Source organism: Talpa occidentalis, unplaced genomic scaffold, assembly GCF_014898055.3.
Source record: "Talpa occidentalis isolate TD23 unplaced genomic scaffold, MPIMG_talOcc4v2.1 talOcc4.15, whole genome shotgun sequence".
NCBI lineage: Eukaryota > Metazoa > Chordata > Mammalia > Eulipotyphla > Talpidae > Talpa > Talpa occidentalis.
In genome coordinates, this window is record NW_023601543.1 from 69,640,220 (window position 1) to 69,660,785 (window position 20,566).

The following is a 20,566-nucleotide window of genomic DNA, read 5'->3' on the forward strand; positions in this document are numbered from 1 at the left end:
GCCCACATTGTCCAAACATGATTAAAATAGTTTATCGATTGTAAGAGAAACTTTTCTAGAATTTAAATACAGAAAGAACAAAGCAGAGGGCCATAAATGAGTCAGTACCCTTATTAGTATTCGTACGCACAATAAAAGGTTCATGTTGCTTTTTTCCTATCATGCAGAAACAGTACCAAGATTCCAATCCTGGGTTTTTGCTGTCTTCTTCATGACAGATTATCAGTATTTTGGCACCACCGCATCTTTTAGATCCTGTGAAGCGTGTTACAGAAGTGGACTTTCCACACAAATCTCTCATCTAAACTTTCCTCCTGCTCAATATTCTATAATCACATGTTCATAATCATAGATAGCTCATAGCATGTAGCTTTCCAGAGGTACCAAGGGGGTGCATCATGCAATTCCAGATGCTTAAAGGCAACTACTTGTAGAAGACTATAAGCTTCTGAATCTCTTAGGTATCCCAGGCCAGACTTTAGTCATCATACCAGACAATGAATGGGAGACCTTCGTGTGATAACTAGACTAGTGGCAGGGTTGATGAGCTGGAAGAAGAGCCAGAGGCAAGAAAATTGTCCTGTCAGCTCCTTCCATATGACCATGCTTCCAGATTGCAGTTAGAGGGGAAAACATGCATAAATTTAAAAAGTAACCACCGATTTTTAGAAAGTACAAGAAGAAATTTTAAATACCAGGAAGCAGACATTTTAGAATAACAATAAAAGTTTAATAGTGGTAATTGAAGATTGAAGCCATTAAAGTTAATTTGAAATTCCTCTAGTCCAATAGCCCTTTTTAAAAATATTTTTATTTTATATATATTTTTACATCATTCTTCATTTTTGTACAATGTACGCTTTCTCCTCTCAGGTGTAGTCCCATGAAATTCCCACCACCAGTTGACCCATACACCATTACCATAGTCCCTTGTGCTCATCCAATAGCCCTTTCACTGTATCTTTCAATTCAGACAAACTCCACCGTAATGGTGATAACGAGGGCAAAGTTACTGTTAAGAGTTTGAAAGAGTAGATCTCTCCTAACTGTGTGGACTATACAAGAGAGATGCCATCCGGCTACCATAAATGAGACATATGTCATCACATACACGATCAGACTTCCCCTGCTTCTTACCTGACAAATCGCTGTTAATGGATTTTCCCAGGTTGAGATCAGAAACACTGATGTCTATAGAGACAGGAGACAGTGACATCAGAAAGAGATAATAGGGTCAACTGGGGATGTCACCAGCACCTGTGGAATTTGCATTCCATGATGCACAAGACACCTTAGCTGTTATAATAACCCCTATTCTCTTGGACTACACATGGGCATTAACAGCTGCATTTGCCAAGAGAACAGGGAGAAAGTCTGTCGTCCTCCCCCCGCCACTGGCATTTCCCATGCCTATAACCTGGTTGCTGACACAAGGGTGCATGCTCATTAAACATCTGTGCAATAAAATAAATTTCAGTTTAAGAGACAAATGAAAGCATAATGATAAAACATTTCTTGAGAGATGGGTATAATGCCCATATATATTTTTTAAATTATGGAACATTTTAGAGCCAATGGAATCATGAACATTCATTTGGTCAACTGTTCCCATTTTATAGATGAGAAAATAGATTGTATATAGAAGTTCTGTAACTAGAATCCAGTACTTTCTCTGATTTCAATAACTACCCCCCACTATAACAAATTATTATTAGAAATCTAAATGTTCTAGGTATTTTAAGGTGGTCTAACTCTAAAGTTACACAAAAGTATTTGTCATCCACAATGAGAATAAAATACACATTGTCTACTTTTAAAGTGCACAAAATTTCACTGCATATTGAACTAGCAAACTGAACATCCTCTGTGCCTTTATAACCTATTATAGCCTGTCTTATGTTAATAGCTTGATTTTCAGTGTAAATTGTGAATGACTTAGAATCACTCTGATTAGTTGGATATATTTAAATCAATTCTGAGTTTCTCATTACTGACCAAAACTGTTAGCATATGAGTTGAGCACAGAAATATGACTGTAGGAAAGTAAATATTTAAGTGATTAAATGAACTTTGTATCTCTGATGATCATTATATTTGGGAAATATAAGCATCAGCAAAGTTTTGTCTATATGATTTTCTGACTTATCCATTAACATATTTCATTTAACCCTAATTTAATTACTGTAGTACAAAATTCAAAGGCTGTTATATAATTCAGTTCCACTAAAGCTCTTTAATATGCATCATGTTATGTAAAAATTAAAATAATCAAATATAATTCCCTGAAAAAATAATTGTTGGCCATATAATACTTTGTTTATCAGCATTCTGATAGATTTATAGCTAGTTGATATCTACCATTTTCCACAAATTGATCATTAGATGTTGCTAACTGTAGTCTTGGGATACCAAGAGTTGCCTGAGAGAATCACACACAATCAAATTTTGAATTTAATTTAGGGTGTTAAATAATGCAAACTAATTGCTATCTTAAGTAGTCACTTATAAAACAAATCATTGTAATTTTCACACTGATTTCAGGGATACATTTTTGTAAGATTCAGCGTTAGGGAGAAGAGTGCTAACAATGTTCTGTTTTCTCAATTATCCTTCTGCTGTCACTTCAGTCCTAAAATTTAATGACAGTCACCCGATAAAATCTCATGACAGAATGTTTCATTTTGTTTGGCCAGTGGTTCGTAGCATTCACAGCACATTGAGATCACCTGGGCAACTTCAGAAGCCTGGGGCCCACCCCCAGAGTTTCTGATTTAATTTTTCTGAGCATGACCAGTGTCTCTAATATTCAGCCAAGTTTGGGAATCACTAGATAATGCAACACAAGCAGTCTTTTGGAAATTTACATTCAGTTCATTCAACCATGTCCTGTATTTTTTAAAACAATCACCTTTCACAGTTTAAAAAGATCTGGCCTCTGGTCCTAGATTATCTGGATAATTGTCTCAACTCATCACTCCTCTTAGCTGTAAAAGCATGAGAACTATTACTTATTTCTAAAGTCTGTTACACTATCATTCCCATGAAAAATTACATATCTTTTTTTTAAAGAGAGCATAGTAATTTATCTGTGAAGTGAAATAACACTAGCAGATCATTAACTTGGTACAATGAATGCATCAAGCAGCTGTTACTTAGAAAATAGAACATCTGTTAAATGCCATTGGAGTCACTTTTCACTGTCATTATAGTTATAGCTATAATTTCTGTTCTGCACATTCCGCTTTCAAGAAAGTCTTCTTTAATAGACAATGCATTATTAATAAAAAGTCAATACACATTGCCATAAAATCCACTATTTAGTGTTTTATGTTCCTTTTGAATTTATCATTCTATTATTCCGTCACATTGGCCTAATAATAAAATATATTCTAAACCCCTCGCCAAGACAAAGTAATGTAGAAACCTGAAAAAACAATATCATATTTTATCACATTTAAGATATATGAGATTGTATGATACACCATTGATTTAATTAAAGCTGCTGCGGATCAAGAGAAGCACCATCACCTTAAATGTAAACATAAATTGTTAGTTTCATCTATATTTCAGACACCTTAAAATTATTGGAGTTGTAGTAATGTTGTAACTTATTCATTTCCTTCCCATGAATATATTTTGCACCTAAAGGTGAAAGAAATTATTTTCCCTTTGCCAATGAGCAGAAATGGTATAATATTTATGCAGACTGACTGAATGCAGCAATTACTCTGGGAGGAGAAACTTTGAAAATATTATCATCCATATTAGAGGGAACTTGCACAGGAGATCAAGAAAAAAGCTAAAAATAAAGAGCAGTTCAGTAGCATCCTAGGCAAGGGAGGAGTTTCTGCACAAATGGTGCCATGATACAGATTTGATAAAGCTGGGGCTGAGATAAGAATCTGTGGAGCAGGAAGCACTTAAGGGATTATAAAAAAAGAGACATAGAGGGCTGTGGGCAAGGATTGGAATAATAGGGACTCACATAGAGAAGTTATCCTAGAAATTTATGTGGGTGGTAGAGTGTCATGCCACATGGGTTAGATTCCTGTGGACTGTGGGAAGACACCTGAGAATGTCTACCTGTGGTACCAGATCGTTACTTTTTGCTGTTTTACCTTTACATAAAAGAAAATGTTTCCATTGCATTATGTCATGATAAACAGAGACCAACAGAATAGGTTTTCCCATCCTTTTCACCCTATCAGTGAAGTGCATTGACTCCTGAACCTCTCATGCCATTTAAAATTAGACTCAAGTGTTTTAACTAATAGACATGAGGAATGGGTCAATATATTTTCCATCTTTCACATGAACACATGGGTGTCTTCACTAGGAGAAATAAACTTATGCCACCTACTTTTTATTTGTCTTTCATTTACTTAAATTGAAGCAACATTTTCAATAATGGCTAAGAAGAAGTAGATAGAAAATGTGTTTTTTTGAAGTCAAACCAGTTAGTGTTTAATATTTTGACTATTCCAGTGCTGTCAAATGTCACACATTAAACTTATGGAAATAAATATACATATTTGATTTTCTGGAAACTTGTATTTGAGTTCTACTCTACCTGACATTTTTTCCTGTGCTATAAAATCCCTGAGTGTCAAGACAATAGTTCACACTAATTTGCTATTGAAATTCCTGAAATTGGAATTAGCACCTTGTCCCAGGTCAAAATAAAACTAGATGTGCATAATTTTTGCTTTTATTCAGGCTTATTTATCAATCCTAGATGCTGTCACTTGCTGTGTAATTGAAGAAATTAAAAAGGCTGAGTGACAAGTTAGTCTGTTTCATCATGCAGTTTCAACTTGTCTATTCAGAGGGGCAGACTTCCTACCCTTTGCTCTACAGTAAGGCAGCAGAAGGCAGCTTGTGTACTGACCACTTGATATTTGTAAGAGAAGGGAGTGTCATATGCTTTCACTTCTTTCTCTCCCTCTCACTAACCTTGGAAATAAGTCTGCCTCCCTCAGAGGACCGAGGAAGGTATAGAGAGAAAGACCAAAGCAGTAACTGTGCTTCAGTTCAGTTTTTCTGTTCTTAGTACACTAGCAAGTATAGATGTTCTTTAGTTATGAATCTACTAGAGCAAAGGAAAACATTTTGAATTTCCAGTAATTACCTGCTATTCCTCTTTTGGTGACTTTCAATTGCAACCTTCAAATCATTTTATATTTTGTCTTTATTCAATCCAAACTCTCCAATCCTTTATGTCCTACTCTGATTCCAAATATCACCTCCTACTTGAAGTTATTCATGCTTATGCTAGCCATGACTCCTTTTTCCCCTCAAATTATATTCTTTCTAGTGTGATAAGAAATATTTGATTACATTTCAGCTTGGCTTTTGAAGCTACAATGTAGGTAAAATTAGAACAGAGTTTGCAAAGACTACCTCCTTCCCTTATCTTGGCGGAGAATGATGCGAAGAGTAGATATTAACTATCTGATGCACACTAATGAATTGAAATCTTAGTAAGATTTTGAGAAAGCAATCAAAGTATAATGTTTGAAGTCTGAGATATTATTCGTAAATAATTCCTTTAAAGTATTTTATAGGAAATAATAAAAAATATGTTATATTAACAAAATAGTTTTTCCTAGCTACAAATAGCTTTTAAAAAATTATGCATACAAGGGGTGGGGTACAGGCCAGAGATGCGGGGGGTGAGAGGATCCACCAGAGACAGAGTGGGGAACAGAACAGGCAGGGCTACTGAAATACACTGCTGAGGGGAGCAGTGGGCGAGACAGGAGAGGTCTGCTGCGCCATGTGGGTTGCTCCCTGGCTGGCCAGGGATTGAACTCCTGCTGCAGAGGCTTCAAATCACTCAATAGCATGGTGCCACCAGGGAGGCCCTACAAATAGCTTTTATGCAAATGAATAAATACCAGTTTATTGTGACTATCATATGTAAGGGTTTAACTGTGTTTTTTTTTTTTACAGAAAGAATGCAAATTTTCCCTGACTCATGTTTGGTCATAAACACTAACACACAGTGATCATTACTTTTTTTCACACTCATATTCATGATGGTGATAACTTTTGACATCTTTTCATTTGAACTTATATTAATGCAGACCCTAAAAAGACATCAGAAATTACTCCACATTTCCTATTTTATTGTTTGCAGTAACTGAATGAAGTATTATTGAGCATTAAATATTTTCTCTTGAAAATTAACTGGTTAATCTTACAGATGTTTAATGTACCATAGTTGGTTGTGGTCCATGAAGTCTTCGCAACAATATTTGCTAAATTCAAACCATTTCTGTTCTCTTCAGAGATTCAGATATTCCCATTGCCTTCAGTTGCATCGCTTGCCATAGAAGAGACAAATGTCTGTGTATACAACACATTTTTATATCAGAGCTAAAATATGAAGGCATTTTAATAGATAATTGGCAAACTAAATATAAATTAAGATCAATTTTGTGAAGAGCTACTTTTTGGAATAAATTAACTGTTAATTACAAGCCTCTAGAATAGAGAAAGTAGAAGATGTTCGTTAGCATGTATTTCCATATCTTTGAAAAACTCATACTCTGATACAAGTTTTATAAGGTCAAGATATTTATCATTTTTTTCACACTGCCTAAAGCACTACCTGCCAGGTATAGCTGGGAAGGTTGTGAACTATACAAAGAAGTGAAAGGGCTAAAATCTCACAAGTGAGAGGGACTTTTTCTGCCCTAAGGGGGTAATTCTCATAGTTTTCTAAAAGACGTTATGTAGAATCACCTATGTCAGTGCTACTGTAGTGACACAGCTCGTAGTTGTTCAGTAGCATTTATGACTGATAAATGAATTCCTTCCTTCTATGAATTGCTAAACTTGCCCAGCTACAGTAGATGTTACCTGTGTTGCAAATAACCCTTTGCATTATAGCTGATGAGTTCATTTGGCATTAATTTCAGATATGTGTATATTGAAAAAGAAAAGCAGATAGAAAAGAATATCATAGATTTGAAGATACTACAATTATCTTATGTATAGAAATCATTTTCTGCAATCTTTTTACCTCATTTATTCTCTCTCCATATTTGATGTCAAAGGCTAATTACAAATATGCACACACGTTTGGTCTGAATGGATCAGGACCTGGTGTGTAGGATAAACAGTCACCACTGCTTAGATATATTGTGAAGATAGACAGGGGCCTCCCTTGTGGCTCAAGGGGTTAAGTCTCAGCACTATGAACCTATCCGCAGCCACTGCAGCACAAGTTCAATCCCCGGCCTGTGAAGGAGCAACCCAGATGCCAAAGCAGACCTCTCCTGACTCACCTGCTGCTCCCCTCAGCAGTGTATTTCAGTAGATCTGCCTGTTCTGCTCCCCACTCTGTCTCTAGTGAATCTTTTCACCCCCACCCCCAAACCTCTGGCCTGCACCCCAGCTCTTATATGCATAAATAAATAAATCTTTAAAAAATAAATATAGACAACACGCCTTGAGAGCACATAGGAGTAAGCAATGAGATACAGGCTGACCTCACAGAGGTCGTCACTCTCTTCCTTCCTTGGACCACCACTTCTACTCTCTATGCTTCTGCTTCCTTTGCCTCTCTGCAGGAGGGCTCCCTCTGCTTTCTTAATGTAGCTGCTTCCCAGTGATTCTGTCTGATTACTATGGCTTAGGCTTTCTTTCATGAGGACATTGGTTCCATTTCCAAATGTGTTGTCACCGCCTCCTATGCCCTTCGGTTAAACTTCGTGAGAAAAGATCTGCTTGGCTCTGGTATACTTCCCAGCTGAGAGACAGCAGCTGTCCATTGACAAGACTGGTCTGGGTGGCGGGGGGTGGTCAGCTGAGCATGGCCATGTGCTCAGCTGTGATATGTCGCAGAAAAAGGGCTGTAGGTAGAGCTGACATAAAGCATTTGTAATAGCATCAGTTTTTTCCATCAGCTCTACATAATTTCTAATACTGACTGCTTGATTTCAGGTTTTTTAAGTCATATCTTAGATAGTGATGGCGCTGTCTTTGTGAATTTTAATATTATCTCTTTACTTTCATTGACCTCTAACTGAAAGTAACCATAATTTTTTTTTTTCAATTTTGAACGTGAGCAACAAATCCTTGTGTACCAGCAGTTCCTATTATTTTTCTACCAGTAGATATGACAGATCGTTTTCTGTCACCTTCTAGTCATTATGTATATTTCAAAATGCCAGTTATACTTGTCACTACTTTGAAATTACCATAGTTACCAATCTGTTGATAGATCATCTTAGTTATACATGTTAGGGAAGAAAACATATATTACTATGTCACAAATTTTAAAAGATATGTTGTCTATGGTATGTGAGTATAATTGTTTTCATTTAAAATCTAGTGATTTTTATACTTTTAAAAGCATTATGTTGAAAAAGTGTCCTTAATATTCACCAGTTGCTGAATGGATTTTGTGGCACCAAAATCCTGAAAATTCCTGCTGTAGGATTGCAAGAGTACAGTGATCGCTTAATTTTCTGAAAGCAATTGTTTATCTGTAAATGGGCTTTCTAAAACCTACCTTTAGGGGCCTCCCTGGTGGCATAAGGGGTTAAGTCTCAGTACTATGAAGCTATCTGCAGCCACTGCAACACGAGTTCGATCCCCAGCCAGGGAAGTGACCCACATGGCGCAGCAGACCTCTCCTGAATCACCTGCTGCTCCCCTCAGCAGTGTATTTCAGTAGATCTGCCTGTTCTGTTCCCCACTCTGTCTCTGGTGAGTCCTCTCATGCCCCACACCTCTGGCCTGTACCCCAGTTAGTGTATGCGTAAATAAATAAATCTTTAAAAAAATAAAATAAAACCTTCCTTTAGCCAGTGCATTTACAAATTAAGTTAATATAAATGTATTCAAATGGATGGTATGTTTATTAAGTATATGCAGTCATAACTATAAAATGAATCATGTTTACATATAAATATATGTTTATATATACTCAATAGGAAACTATAGTGTCTAGGTATGATTCTCGTCATTCATAAAGATGTGGTTTGAAGGTGTAAGCTCTTGAAAAATCTTATCACTATGCACACAGCCATTTCAAAAACATTGACTCTTAAGAGTGCGATATATTACTTGAATCTTAAATACTGCCCTTTTCACAGGCTACTCAGAAAGAGATTGAGAAACAGAAGGTTCACCTAAAGAGTGTCACCGACCTAGGAGAGTCCTTGAAAGTGGTTTTGGGCAAGAAGGAGACCTTGGTGGAAGATAAACTGAGCCTTCTCAATAGTAACTGGATTGCTGTCACTTCCCGGGCAGAAGAGTGGTTAAACCTTTTGTTGGTAAGAGAAACAAATGAAAAATTTTCAGCCCTCTTCATCTTGAGAAAGATTTTACATAAACATCCAGAACAATACTCGTGTTTACAAATTTTCAAGTCGACATATATGCTGACTCATAATTCATGTGTAACTGTATTTTAATGTATTTTCTTCATTTGTGCTATACTCTAAATAGAGATTACACCGGAAAAGAATTTGAAATTTTAAATACTCTTTTAAAAGTTCATTTTTAAATTGTAAAAAGTAGGGCAAATCTTTTAAGAATGTCTGAAATCTCTCTCTTTCAAGATGTCTAAGTTTGGGAATTAATTTTAAGCATTTTTGCTATTGATGTCTAATTTGTATTGGTTCTAAAATATCTTCTATATTCATATATTTTAAGTATTGCATATGCTTTGGGAAAAGTTATGATCTTAGTGAATTGGAATCATAGGTAGTTTTTTATAAAGCCTATGTAATCACATAAAGACCAAAAATCATAATTCTAGTAATATAATAATTCTGCTAATTTCTCTGATGCATATTATATTAAGGCTTACATATAAAAATCAAGTTATAGGTTTATCATAAATAGAACTCTTTGTCAAAAAAATAATATTGTCTAACCAATAATATGTCATGGTATGTCTGTAAAATTAAGGAATACCAGAAGCACATGGAAACATTTGACCAGAATGTGGATCACATCACAAACTGGATCATTCAGGCTGATACACTTTTGGATGAATCTGAGAAAAAGAAACCCCAGCAAAAGGAAGACGTGCTTAAGGTAGCAAATAAAATATTATGAAAAGTAATTTTCAAACTGCACAACAATTATGTCAGTCATCTTTGTCCTAAAATTTACCAAGGACTTCTTAATAAGAGTGAAAAAAATTCTTCCTGTCACCCTTCCTCCCTCTTCCTCCCTTCTTTCTGTCCTCCCTGCCACCTGTGCTTCCTTACCCTCCTCTTTCATGCTTTCCTTCCCTCTCTACTTTCTAAATTTTAATGAAAGATAATGATTTTTTTCTACCTTTAATTAGTTATTTTTAAAAAATATTTTATTTTATATAATTCTTACATCATTTTTCATCTTTGCACAATGTATGCATTTTCATTACGGTTGTATTCCCCATAAAATTGCATCCCCCCCTTATTTTGACCCTAGTTCTTCCTTTCCCCACTCTCCCCCAGCGAAATAAGTCAGAAAGAGAAAGAAAAATACCAGATGGTCTCACTTATAGCAGGAATTTAGAAAACTTAAATAAGAGACCAGGAAAAAGACTAATCAGTACAAAGTAAAAATCGAAAGTTAATGATTTTGAAGAGTTCTGTAATCTAGATATCTGTCCATATTCCCTGTCAGATAATTACAGGCAATTTATAATCTGAAAAAAGGGGGGTTCCAGGATTTTTTAGTATTCTAAATCCCTGCCCATTTTTATAGTGGTAATACATTTTTTGTATCTCACACACCATTACTTTCCCAACACAATGATTACTTTCCCAGTGTCATTCACAACAATTCTCTGTGTAAAAAAAAACTGAAATGTAATTCTCTTGCCATTTTGTCTATCTAGGATCCGAACTTTTGCGATAATTAGTTACGATACTGTCCTTATGGAAAACCAAGTTTTGCATTTTTAACTGTATGTAAACTTGGCTTTGTGTTCTCTCCTTCTGTATTGAAAATTATCAGGGCGTCCTAAGACTTTCTTCAGAGACAGCTTAATTTTACTTAATAGAATGTTTCCTATAAATGAGTATGAGAGGTATAATATGCAAATGTAGCTTATTGAAGCTATATTATGTCTCAATTCAATACAAAATTTGAACTTTTACAAATCTCATTTAACGAGTCCTTTGGAAATTTTCAGTAATTTTATGTAACTAGTGGGTAACTATTTAAAGAACACTGAAAGTTGGTAGTTTCTGTCTATTTAATTCATCATTTTCTTTTCTATTTTTATATACAATTGATACCTGCTAGGGATTAAAATTTCTTTTTTCATAAAACTGCAAATATATTTCTGGTTTTCCCCAAAACGTGCTCACCTTATTTTGCACTCCCTTGTCTTTTGATGGGTAGTCAAGGAACGTCATCTTAGGTTGAAATTCCTTCCAGGCCTTTGGAATAATACAAACTAAGTTATTTCATTTCTAGCCTCTCTCACCCCTTGACTCAGACAGAACCTTTCTCAATCCTTCTGTGACATAGAATCCCATATCTGTTAGAAAATCAATTATTTCCTAGACATCCAAAATGATTAAAAAATTAAAAAAAGAGGGAACTCAAACCAGAAAGGGATGAAAAATTGTTCTTCAGTTACCTTTCCTCCTGAGCACATATTAAAATTTTCCCAGGGCCATGAATTTCAGTAAAAAAGATAATATAAGACTAAGTAAAAAGTATGATTATTGTAGGCAACATAGAGAAGTCAGGGAAATATCCCTTGGCCTTAGGCCATCCCTTAGTCAACAAACTAAGTAAACAAACATAGATTCCAAGTTAAGGACAATGACCTGTTTTCCCGAGGTCACACGCATCCTCACTGTATGCCTGTCTTATGGGAGTTAACTTTTTCCCTCCCTTTTATGCCTCTGTATTCTCTCTCCCTCACTCACTCCCTCTCTGCTCCTCCTCCCCCTCCCTCTCTTTGTCTCCCCCTCCCTCCCTCCCTCCCTCTCTGTCTCTCTCTCTCTCTCAACCTCCCTCTCTCTCTCTCTCTTTTTCTCAACTTCCAATAATTACTAACTTCAAGCCCTGTCTCTTGCTCACGGAATATAGCGTTTAAAGGCTGAAATGAATGACATGCGCCCAAAGGTGGACTCCACCCGTGATCAAGCAGCAAACTTGATGGCTAACCGAGGAGACCACTGCAGGAAAGTAGTAGAACCCAAAATCTCAGAGCTCAACCATCGATTTGCAGCCATTTCTCACAGAATTAAGACTGGAAAGGTAGGAAGACCTGCTTCAAGGTGGAAACTAGTGATAAATGATCTCTTGAGAAGGTTGCGCTGTTCTCTGAGAGGGGCGCGCGGCCCTCACAGCAAGGTTTTCAAAAGGAAAATGAAGGCCAAAATGTATTTTAGGAAATTTTATCACTGAATCTCATGCGAGATCTTCCATCCTCTTATCCCCTTCTCTCTTTCTCTCTCTCTCTCTCTCTCTCTCTCTCTCTCTCTCTCTCACTGTCTTTTTTTCCATGCACAGCTATTTTAGAACTGCATTCTACACTGGTTTACATGTGCACTTTCAGGTGTACTTTACCTACAGCAAAGTAACAAATAGCATGCTGCAGGCCTACAACAACAAGAGCACAAAAGACCTCCTTCTAAAGAAAGCACTACTGACACATTTTGCCAAGTATAATTTAACCTGTGTGTAATATGGATCAAATATTCAAAATGAGGCCTTGTACTTCTGCATGATCTGAGGTGGTTTGTACCTCTTCATTGGTTGTGCATGTGTGTGTATGTGTGTATTTAACTTGCTCTTGCTAATGGCCGATACTTACTGTGACAAATCTATTAGGCTATAATGAAATGCTCAAGCCATGACAACGAATAATTGCAAAGATTATATATCTGAACCTTTGTAATTTTATATGCCTATTTTTTTTACCTTATTTAATGAAGAACCAGGGAATATGGGACTTTTGCATGCTAATTGCCCTTTATATTTGTGTAATATTTAATGAAGACAAAATCTTATCCAAGAGAGGCTTGCAAAAATATATCAATACGGTATTATAGATTTCCAATTTTGGGATGGGATGTCAAAATGCAAGGAATTACCACCAAATTCATAAAAATGTAGTTTGACACATTTTCAATATATATGATATGCTTTTAAAATCAAAAAATGTATGTAAAAGAAATGTGTGTACTTATATATAAAGTTAATTGCTAGAATAATCTTAAATAAGATAATATTAAAATATCTGTGATAAAATATGCTGTAATAAGTCAGGTAAGTATTGATTCCTGGAAAAATAGGACCGCACATTTGAAAAATTTTCCTGATAAATATGGACACCCAATAATAGCATGATTTGCAATTGCTATATTTTCTAAGGCATTGTGATGTATCACCATTATATATAATAGTACATATTTAAAGGAGTTTATAAAATATGGATATGTGATATGAATTTGAAATGTGTTATGCACCTGAAAAACTTACTCTTCAAAACTCACCTTCCCAAGGAAAAAAGGTATTAATTTAATTTAATTCATTGATTCATCTTTGTTACATTTTAGTAAAGTGGTTAGTTCCACTCATACATGTAAATTTAAGTAAACCATTCTCAACTGAAAAATACCCAAAAGGCTCTGAACTTTTATTTTCAGAGTACACTTGTCTGTATTAATAATTTACTTTGCTGTTTACATGAACAATTATTTTTAGTTTGAGGATCATTGGTGTATATAATCTCTAAACAACCAAAGGTTATTTCAGTCATCTAAAATGTGGATGCTAGAACTTCATTACTATTTTATTCTTGCTGTCATTATAATATTCTATCTAAGCTATAGAATACTTAAGAGAAAATAGTATTATCTCTAGATCCCTTCAGTAGTTAGTTGACAGAAATTACAAGTTTGTGACTCATAGATCTTGAAGAATAAGTGGAATTCATCTTTCACCATAGATGCTGACAGCTTTCTCATGGCCAAGAGGAAGTTTGAGAATTGTCATTTTATATCCCATGCAAATTTGCCAGTACACTTGATGCACTTCCTTTATTTTTTTATTGAATAAAGGCACAAGATGTTTTTAGGCACTATTTTCAATTGTATATTATTTGACAAGACAATCACCTTTTTTTTTTTTTACTTTTCAAAGTATTCCTTTTAATCTAAGTTAATAAAGAAGACTAGATATAATAGTGGCCCCATATGGGGGGTTTGAAGAGATAATTATGCTCTGTCATCATGAGCGCTCAGGATATGGAGATAAAGATACCTGGCAATTCACTCATTTATACACTCCGTAACAAGTGATGCTGAGTGTCCATTGTGCTGGGGAGTGTAGACTATCCAAGGATATAAAGCTAGTCTGGCCCTAATTTTGTCAGTGTTAGGTAGAACGTGTGATTTCTCTGCAATTCCATTTCGGTGTTGTAGGTTAAGAGAGTTAAACTAGATTAGTTATTTTTAAAAGAAAACTATCATCCCCTCCATAATGGTTGTTATTTAAGCAAAAATATAAAATGGAAAAAGGTAGAGTTACTGGTGAGAAGATCCGGGACCTTTTATCTTTATCCTTTATGTAATGAAGTTCAGGAGGAAGAAATTATATCCAGAGACTACGTTGTGAAATGTGTGTGTTACACTAGTTAAAAAAAGGCGAATTAACTAGATTAGTCCCTGATAATCCTGTGATCTTTTGTTGATGCAATAAGGGATTTTAAATACCTTTCTTAATGTTCTTATATGGATTTGATTATGGGATAGGGGAATATTGGAAGTGATGAAATTCTCAGAGGTGGTTTTTGATCTCAAAGTCAAGTTCTTATGATAGTAGGACTTATGTAGGGTAAGATTAGGTTGGGTTACAATCTTCCTTTGGCTGAGTCTATGGCTAGGTCCCACTTAGAACAACCTGGGAGAACCTCTATGGTGATATGATAAACAAAGGAAAATAGGTGGGGAATGAATATGAGTAGAGCAAAGATTTAGCATAAGAACTAATTATAGGATGGTCTTTTATTACAGGCCAATTAGAAAGAATTGAGTAGAGCAAAATATATCCTGTCAATTTATACTGACAATGCATGGATTCACTATTAGGTGAATAAAATTAAACTGGTTACTCCTGTGTCTCCTGCAAGGGTTATCCATGAGAAGAAAGTGGAAAATCTAGAAAGCAAATCTTGAGCACTGGGATCCTCAGTTTAGACTTACTGAAGACTTGTCCATCAGAGATGACTCTCTGCAGTACAATTTTATCCACCAATTAGGAACAGTATGATGAGAGGAGTAAGTTACTAAGTTGAGCCACGTAACTTGCTTTGAATATGACCTTGGATAGAAACTCTTAGTGCCTAATTTCCATATAGAAAAAGTAAGAAGATGATGTCTGTCTAATTTTAACCTCAAGATTATGGTGAGGATCAAATAACCTAAGATCAGAAATGTACGTTCTTAAAAATCTATAAATTATTATACAGATATGAAATTGTAAAATAACTCATTAATATTCAACAGTTATTTCAAATATTATATATTAGACTTGAGTGACCAAATTTTGAGGCTTGTGACAGAAATTATGGGAAAAAGAAGAAGAAAAACAGCTGATTTCTTTTTCTGGCCCCTTCTGAAATGGGCTGTGACAGAAAATACAGGTCTTTGCTATCTTCTTTTTAAGGACCAGCCTTACATATACTCAATTTAAGTACTACTTACCCTAAATGTGACCCTTGAAATACATGAAATAATTCTTCTTTCCATATCATTTAGGTTAGTATCCAGTGGTTTTCAGAAAGCTTAGTCTTTCCTAATCTATATGAAATAAGTTTGAGAATATGGAAGTTTTAATAGGAGAGTCAACATTATACAGATAAAAAAGAGATATTTTTTAGAACCCTAGTAAAGTTGATGGAATCAGTGAACTCTTTTTGCTTTAGGATCTCTGAACATGGTGGCACAGCAGGATTTTATACAATCAGGGAAACGTAGAAAGGAAAACTGGAAGCAAAAATAGACTACTTAGTTCTGTTGCTTAGGACAACTCTGCCCTTCATCCTCTGAGAAGTCAAGTTGAGAGGGGAGTCAGCTATTTGGGAGGGATGGTATTTGAGGAAGATCTTAAAGAATTAGTGGAGAAAGGGTTGGGGAGAGAGCGATCTTAGCTTTTACCAAGAAGCATGTGTTATTCTAACTTGTAGTATTTGGTACTGTGGTGCCTATATCACTAGGTAAGTTGTGATGGATTCAAGAAGCTTAATATTTAATGGCAGAGCAAGACATTTTCATAGATACTAGGCTGAGAGTGAGTATAGACTGAGTGAATTACGTAGCCACTCTAGCAACATAGAGGAAGTAGCAATTCCAAATAAACCCATGAAAACATTCAAGTTTGTACAATATGCTCAATGGAGAGTAGGTTCAGCTCGCTTATAGAATATTGAACATAGAACATAAAGCTTACTTGTGGATGATAAGAATGAAAAGAGTTATTAAATACAATGTGCAAGGTCATGCCAACCAGACTAATACCGGACTAATAGTTTGTTAGGCAATGAGGAGTTTTGTTTTTTTTTTTTTTTGTACACTGTCAAAAGATTAGTCCAACAGTGGTTGTGAGAGAATACAACTGAATGACAAGATGTAGGGAAACCATCTTAATAGTCTGTATGAGAAGGAGTGAGTATCTCAAATAAAAGGGTATCTATGTAAATAGAAAGGAAGTGAAACTCCGGAGCAGTGACTCTCAAACCTTTACATACTTTGAGAAATTGATAACTAAAGATTGTTGACTTCCCCTACCTCCGACCCCCCCACCCCAGTAGGCCTTGGGTAGAGCCTGAGAATTTGTATTTCTAAAAGGTTGCCAGGTGATATTGATGCTAAGGTTGTAGGGACCACACATTGAGATCCACTGGTCCAGAGACGTTGAAAACTAGTCCACAGTTAAATTATTAAATATGAGGGCCAAAAAGGTGACAAACTCAAAAACGATTCAAGATTCCAGACTGATTGAGTGTGAAAATCTGCATATGAGTTTTAAGGATAAAGTATGTACAAGATATGTTTGCCATGCTAATAACAAAAGAAGGTTGATTAAACAGATTTTAGCTATGTCATGTTAATATAGGTGATTACTTATCTGTTATGAAATATAATGAAACATATATAAATTTATTTAGATTGTGTTCTCCTCTAGAGGTTTAGAAATACCTCACTTTTCTATAGAACTACAATGTTAAGTTATTGGCCCTGCATTGTTACTAACCAAAATATAAAATTGTTTTCTGTCCTCAATTATTTTTAAGAACTGTGTACCATAGGATATATATGTGTGTCCACACATACACACACACATATGTGCACACAGACACATGCTATATGTTCTTTCATTTGCATAGAGGCCTTAAAATCTGCATTAAAATCCACATTGCAATTTCGGTCTCTCTATATATGTATTGTAATTATAAGATGAGATTTGGGAAGTTATGATTATAAGTATTCAGACTTTTATTGCTGTGATAATTATAAAGTATCAAGTTTTTGACCTCTAATCAGGTTAGCAGATGCAAAAGTTATTCTTCTTTGTGCCAAAGACAATGGAAGGCCAGTGAGTTTCCCATTATATATAGTCTGGTCTCTCTTAAATAGTAGTTTTATATGTGAAAATGAATGTATACTTTAAGAATAGTTTAGACAGATATTTTGTCTCTCCCAAACCTCATTGGAAAATAAATAATACATTTTAAAATGTGGCCTAGCATGTCAAATTAAGAGATTTTGGATTTGATAATTTAAAACCTATTTCTTTGACCAGCTTTATCAATACAAACATATTTCTCTATCCCCATTTGTAGTCCACTTTTTAATCATGTTCTATTTAGCAACTCTGACAGAACATGGTCTATAACTGGCACAATAATTCTTGTTATAGGATTATCCTTTTAAATAAAGCATAAATAAATCTTTTCAGCAGGAGAGATTATAAAAAATCATAGCTGAATGTTTAGGTAAAACTCTATATAGTATAATTTGTAGAATAGTCAGTATGTAATAATAATTGGTAAAATCCTCAAGTAGTAGCAACAGATTAAGCCCCATTATGATATAGTACACCTGCCAACTTTATTCCACTGAAGTAAATTGGAAATGAACCTAGCAACACAATTTCTATATCAACATTTTTTTACATTTGTAATTTGCTATTTCTATAACAAGGTTAATTCTGTTGAAATTTTGGTAACAAATACTTTTTGTAATCATTTCCGATATTTTCAAAGTAGATATTGAGTTTGGTAACCAGGGTCATTTGCTACAAGCAACTGGGTCTTATTTGCCTAACATTCAAAATGATGAAAGTCATTGTGTATTTCTGATTGTGATCCTTTGAAAAGACAAATTATTCTTCTGATCAATCAGCAGATACAAAAGTAATTATTCTTTGGTCCAGAGACTTTCTAATATGTATAGGAGACTGTGAGAAAGCCAATGGCTTAGCCATGTTCTCACTGTAAGACAGCCTGGCTACAAACCTTAGTTCCCAGGCCATTGCTAGGTCCACTCCAACATGCTAACTCTCAGTATATTTTATTTCTTCTATTTGTGCCATCTGATATTTATTGTCGGTATGGTGTATGTTAATATAAATGTGCCCAGTGTTACTTAAGCACAGTGACTTCAGTACATTTCTCTCTATTAATAACAAACATAAAAAATCAAAAGCACAAATGATAGGGACAATGGAAGGGAAAAGAAAGAAAAATGAAAAAAAAATGATATTCAAAGATTTATGTTTTGCTTTTAATTTGTCCCCCATATATTTTAGAGTTATGTCCTTTCCTCTCATATTTCACTTTTTTCTACTAATGTAATCATGAGATAGAATTATATCCCCAGTTATACTCAACCAAAAGTAGGCAGTGGGCAGACCCTTGAACCACCAGTATATCTTAATCAAACAGTGTATTTAGTGTCCATTCTGAAAAGTATTATCATGAAATTTCATTAATTCAAAACCAATATGCTTCTACTGAGTAACATCTTCCCTCACAAATTCCCTTATATTACCTATTTTCACATTTTCATCCTCAAAATAGCAAAGACTAAACCGATTATTTACCTAGAATAAACCAAGTCAGCTTTTTCCTTTTAAGCTATTATTTCTAAGAATGTACTCTTACAAGTTAAAAGTAAGTGAATGAATAAATCTATAAACCATTTTATCTCATTTTCTTTATTCCGGATAGACCTTTTTTATTGCACTAATTTCTCTTTGTAAGTTTTCTTTCCTCTACAGAGATTTAGATTTGAAATAATTCTTCATATCCTATCAGTAGTTTGTATTTTTTCTGTACTATAGGATGTTACTGGTTCTTGAAACTTTATTCACTTTTGGGTTCCATGAATTTTCATCTTATTTTTTCTATATTAATATTGTAATTATAAATAAATTTTCAAGGTTGTAGAATGGAAAGAGGAGACTAATTGATGTGATGCAATTTTAAACCAATCTGTAGCACTTGGATTACTTATTTTCGATTTAGATTTTACTTTAGTTTGAATGTAGTGGCCATTTATTATGATTACTAAGATCACATAGTCCATATTAACAAATGTTTACCTTGCTGTCTGTGTAAACACAGTCAATATTATGTTAGTGTATCTATGCACGTTGGAAGTAATATTTAACCAAAAGAAATCTTACATTTTAAAAATGATAAAATGTGTCTGAGTAATTTTGAATGCTTCCAATTTACAATGAATCAATTTGTAATTGATTTTTGTTTGTTTTTTTTTTTAATTAGCCTGCTATGGTTGTTAACTTGTTATATAAGTCATCTTTGATGCAAAAACTTTAACAAAACTTTAAATTTCATTAATCCTTAAATCATAAAGCAACATACAATTAATAGCTGTTAAGCAATCTGAAATAACATTAAAAATCAAGGAAAACAAAGTGTTGTCTTTCTCAGTTTCTCTGTCTCTTCTTTCTTTTGTGTCCGTTTATCTGTTTGACTATTAAATTTCCCTCTGTTTTACTTTATTTGTATTTTGTATAACTACACAGTCATGCTAAAATTCTTAAAATGAAAAGGTAAGTAAAGATTGTGCACAACCTTTGCTTGGTTTATACTATCTCCTGTAATAGAACTTTTGTCTGATTATTTTCTATGTATTCTAAAACCTGTGTTGTGTGCACTGTCTAACATTGTGTGATTTAATTGTGATACTAGTTCTTCTGTAGTCATATATTTTCTCAAAGTCAGTCGATTTATGTAATAATTAGGATGATTTGTCCACCAGTGCTTTCAACTTCTTTAAATAATTGTTCATAATTCTGAACTGAAAAGACATATCTTTTATATGTTTTAAACTTCAGTGGCTCAAGAGTGAGCTGTTAAATTATGGATGTTTGCTTATTATGCATCTCTTACAAACTTCATAAGAAGGAATACCAAATCACAAAGATGATGAAAACCAAGGAATGATATGTAAAACTTTAATTGGTCAGAAAAGAGCCTTTCATATTAGAACTGTCATGACCTAATGGTGAACCAGTGAATCCATAAGGAAGCAATTAAATTTTCCCAACTCCTTGTGTCTGA

At 34.5% G+C, this 20,566-nt stretch overlaps 1 protein-coding gene across 1 annotated transcript in view; it reads left to right on the forward strand.

The window, feature by feature from the left end:
- The window catches only part of DMD (dystrophin), a 1,988,221-nt gene that overhangs the window by 836,776 nt on the left and 1,130,879 nt on the right, over window positions 1–20,566 (forward strand). Inside the window, 3 exon segments of the mRNA XM_054695791.1 lie at window positions 9,108–9,287; window positions 9,928–10,056; window positions 12,058–12,228. Coding sequence (XP_054551766.1) covers window positions 9,108–9,287; window positions 9,928–10,056; window positions 12,058–12,228 — 480 coding nt within the window.